General features: G+C 47.0%; 1 protein-coding gene across 1 annotated transcript in view; it reads left to right on the top strand.

Annotated features, from left to right (window-relative positions):
• Positions 1–670: 670 nt before the first annotated feature.
• Positions 671–5000, top strand: part of ppp1r2 (protein phosphatase 1, regulatory (inhibitor) subunit 2) — a gene marked incomplete at its 5' end in the record, with an annotated part of 29216 nt that continues 24886 nt past the window's right edge. Inside the window, one exon of the mRNA XM_080532478.1 lies at positions 671–786. Coding sequence (XP_080388604.1) covers positions 671–786 — 116 coding nt within the window. The remainder of the gene's footprint in view (positions 787–5000) is intronic.

Raw genomic sequence — 5000 nt, forward strand, 5'->3', positions numbered from 1 at the left:
GGGGAAACTAACTGGCTCTAAATTGTGGGCCTTCATAACAGCCTGTGTGGTGTTTTTTTTTTTTTAATGTTGACATTTTTGAGTTAGTAATTAATAAAATACAAAGGTTCCATCTTACAAAACATAATGGAATGTAAAAACGTTGACGCTCAATATCTCTGAACGACCCTAAACGGAGATAGAACCTTATCATTCTAAACTCACGATTTGATTTCAACTTACTACCTTGTGCGATCCCATTACAGTTTATTTGAAATTCAACAACCAGAAACATATGTCCTCCTAAACACTAACACCTGTGTAACGTTTGCAGGAAAAGCGCTATACATACAAATAAAAGTTATTATCATTATTATTATTATTCTGCGGCCACAACAAACATGGCGCCTTTCGCAAAACGTTGTTATGACAAACCCCGTGATGATGACGCCGTAACCTCGCAACATCTCGCGAGAACAGAACAGAAATCAATCAAGGCGTGTCTGGCGGCGCCTGCTACGTTTAACCGCGCCAGCCAGTCAGTCAGTACACTACGGTAGCCGCGGACGGACAAAAAGGCAGCAGCGCACCGTGTTTCCCCGGGACATGTCAGGTAGTTGCAGCCGTGAAGAAGACGCGTGTGTGCGATATACTTGACTAAAACCAGCCAGTGGTGGGAACCCCAGGTGGAATGGCAGCTCCCAGGCCGATCAAAGGCATCCTGAAGAACAAGAACAGTAAACTACTGGGCCCCGAGGTGCCGCTGGAGACGCCGGAGCAGCTCGGACCGCTGGAGGACCAGGAGCAGTGAGTCTGTTAGTTAGACATCCTGTTAGCCGCTTTAGCTTCGCGTTTTAGCAGCCAGCGAGGTAGTGGTGGTGTTGCCTGGGTGGTACAACACTGGCATTAGAACACTGGCGTTAGAACACTGGCATTAGAACACTGGCGTTAGAACACTGGCATTAGAACACTGGCATTAGAACATTGGTATTAGAACACTGGCATTAGAACATTGGTATTAGAACACTGGTATTAGAACACTGGCATTAGAACATTGGTATTAGAACACTGGTATTAGAACACTGGTGTTAGAACACTGGCATTAGAACACTGGCATTAGAACATTGGTATTAGAACACTGGCATTAGAACACTGGTATTAGAACACTGGCATTAGAACATTGGTATTAGAACACTGGCATTAGAACATTGGTATTAGAACACTGGCATTAGAACACTGGCATTAGAACATTGGAACACTGGCATTAGAACACTGGTGTTAGAACACTGGCATTAGAACACTGGCATTAGAACACTGGTGTTAGAACACTGGCGTTAGAACACTGGCATTAGAACATTGGCATTAGAACATTGGAACACTGGCATTAGAACACTGGTGTTAGAACACTGGCATTAGAACACTGGCATTAGAACATTGGAACACTGGCATTAGAACACTGGCATTAGAACACTCAGACTGGCATTAGAACACTGGCATTAGAACACTGGCATTAGAACACTGGCATTAGAACACTGGTGTTAGAACACTGGCATTAGAACACTGGCATTAGAACACTGGCATTAGAACACTGGCATTAGAACACTGGCATTAGAACATTGGTATTAGAACACTGGTGTTAGAACACTGGCATTAGAACACTGGCGTTAGAACACTGGCGTTAGAACACTGGTGTTAGAACACTGGCATTAGAACACATACCATAGTGGTGGTGGTGGTGGTGGTGGTGGTGGTGGTGGTGCCTGGGTGACAACTTTATGGGCTAGTAGTAGTAGCAAGGCAAGGTAGCTAGCTAATGTGAGGCTAGCAATGTGTCACGCACACACACACACACACACGCACACACGCACACACACGCACACACGCACACACACACACTGTCAACGTACAGTAACACGCCACGGCTAGCTTGGCTTGCTCTCCTTCAGATTGTGTTAGTTAGCTGCCTTATGTCATCATGTAAGGAGGGAGAGGAGCCTAGACCTCCTCCTGGTCATGTTGAACAGGACGGGAGTGGTGGAGAGACTGCGAGGAGAGGAGTCGTGTTTCTAACAGTTGAGAAAAGAAGGCTATTGACAGACAAGTGGTAAACCATGTTAAAGACCACAGAACACATCACTGCGTTGTGCTTTACCCAGCTCGGACACGACTCGAGGCAACTACAGACAGTCATTTATCTAAATGCCGATTGATGCGCTTGACTTTTACTCTGCACAGAGATAGTGAGATATTCACACTTTTACCACCAATCAAACACCTGGGAAACATAGGAACATAGGAACATAGAAACATAGACACATAGAAACATAGAAATATAGGAACTCCACCCCTTACACAGCGTGACAGGCAGTTCGAATCTTTAAGTGAGTTTAGGCTAATAACTGTTTAGTGGATTGGCCAAGCCAGGGTTGTTCTGAAAATATTGGGCTCGCTTCCGGGACCTAAGATTATCCTTGACCAAAAATCTTTTCCTTTGAGAGAGAGTTCCTGTTGAAAGTGTGATTTAGTGCATTAGTGTGATTTAGTGATTTAGTGCTGGATTAGGCGTAATCTGTCCCAGGAAACCAACCCGTGATTAATGATATCTGGCAACGCTGCCCCCCCCCTCTACACTTGAACCTGTCTTACCTTACTTGAATTAGTCTTAATCATGGACATGGGGGGGGGGGGGGGGGGAGTTTTAACACTCAGTGGATTGTGTGCAAAATAACAGCATCCGCAGTCCGCACACTCAAACACTGTACAAAAAAAATCCCTTGTTTATTGCGAGCTTTTGATCATAGAACATCATCAGGACAGGCAGTAGCAGTCAGTGGATAGAAGTGGAACCTGGATGGTAGCCTACCTTCTCCCTGCAGGAGAGAGAGTACCATCATTAGAGAAGGTATCGCACAGACAGTTATCTTCCCTCCAACTAGCATCACTGTACTGTACTGCAGACCTCCCCATCCCACCAAGGCTGTCAGGGCATATTAACACCAAGTTCCTGGAGTTGTCAGAGTCGCTAGTAAAAGAGGGGTGAGTTCCTTTCCTGCCTGCAGGCAGACATTATCTGATGCGTGGATCTCATCCACTATGGCACCTTCCCCCCGCGGGGGCAAGATGAGATGGTCTCAGGATGGAGGAGGGGGGGGGGGGGGGCAGCACGCGGCAAAGTCACCGTGGCGACGTGGCGTGCTCCAGTTTCTGTCGCGAGTGCCGTTTCAGCCTCCTCCTCTCTGTCCACCGCAGGCAGACAGGGTGGTATGGGCAGACAGACAGACAGGGTGATATGGCAGACAGACAGGGCGATGGGGCAGACAGACAGGGTGATGTGGCAGACAGACAGACAGACAGACAGGGTGATATGGCAGACAGACAGGGTGATGTGGCAGACAGACAGGGTGGTATGGCAGACAGACAGGGTGATATGCCAGACAGACAGGGTGATATGGCAGACAGACAGACAGACAGGGTGATATGGCAGACAGACAGGGGGATATGGCAGACAGACAGGGTGATATGGCAGACAGACAGGGTGATATGGCAGACAGACAGGGTGATATGGCAGACAGACAGGGCGATTAGGCAGACAGACAGGGTGATATGGCAGACAGACAGGGTGATATGGCAGACAGACAGGGTGATATGGCAGACAGACAGGGCGATAGGGCAGACAGACAGGGTGGTATGGCAGACAGACAGGGTGACATTGAATTTTCGGCCTTTCATCCCTGGTAATTTCTTCAAATGAATCCAACTTGCTTCACTCAGAATGGTTGAGTATAGGCTTTTCTTAAAGTTATTATAATTTTTTTCTGAGTGGGGCAGTCCCAATCATATTTTAAATTAATTGGACAGATACAGTGAAGACAGACAGGAAAGTAAGGGCATTGGCCGGATTCTAACCCATGCCCAACATGGGCATATGTATGCACTGTAGACCGCGGTGCTGGACCACTGGACCACCCCAGGGCACAGTATAGGCTTGTCAATGCCAACGTGATGTGAATGAAGATAAAATGTGTCTCAGTCAGTAGTGTTACACTTCTAGACCACAAAGCCGGTTTAATATCAAGGCTTTCCAGTGCCAACATGATGTGAAGAACTTAAAAGTGGATAAAGATAATAAACTATGTGTCTCAGTAGTATAACAGCGCCAGACTGCGGGGCCCGGGAGACTGGTTGCTCTACCGTGTGAAAATAGGCCGTACGAGGATGGAGGATGGCGGTTATTAGTGAAATAAGTCCCAGCAGTGAGCTGAGCTTCTCTGTTGTTGACGCCAACATAGTTTCCCCCTAAGAAGCAGGAAGAAAAGGTCTCCTGAAGGATCCTCTGTGCAGCCAAGCACCAAGTCTCCTGGGAGGGTGGGAGCAGGCAGGGGAGGGATGACTGGGCTGGAGACTACTGCTTTCATTCAGGCAGGCCGTGCCCTTAGCAACACACACACACACACACACACACACACACACACACACACACACACAACTTCAACATTCAGACAGCAGCGTGGAGGCTGACAAGGTCTATGTCAGGTCACCAGTCAGTCTCCCTTTCGGTTAAAGCTCTTTCCCATTTATTTTTTTAAAGGTTATTTTTTCTCAGTGGGGCAGTCCCACTCATATTTGTACATTTTATTGGACAGATACAGTGAAGACAGACAGGAAAGTAAGGAGAAGAAGGGAGAGAGGGCATGTCAGCAGGGCATGGGCCGGATTCTAACCCACGCCGACATGGGCATGTGTGTGTACTGTAGACCACGGTGCTAGACCACTGGACCACCCCAGGCCACCATACCCCATTTCTGATATCAGTCTCTAATATATACATCTGTATACACTACACTGTACATGGCAACCGTAACTGTGCAGAGCTTACTGTTATCCATCTCTTGTATATACCCACTACCTACTGTACTTAATATACTGTAACTATCACTTCATAACTGTACTTATCCTAGTTTGTCTACAATATCGTGTTTTGCACTCTATCACTATTTGCCCTTCTGGTTAGATGCTAAACT

Source organism: Nansenia antarctica (genome assembly GCF_963989245.1).
Source record: "Nansenia antarctica genome assembly, chromosome: 1".
Lineage (NCBI taxonomy): Eukaryota > Metazoa > Chordata > Actinopteri > Argentiniformes > Microstomatidae > Nansenia > Nansenia antarctica.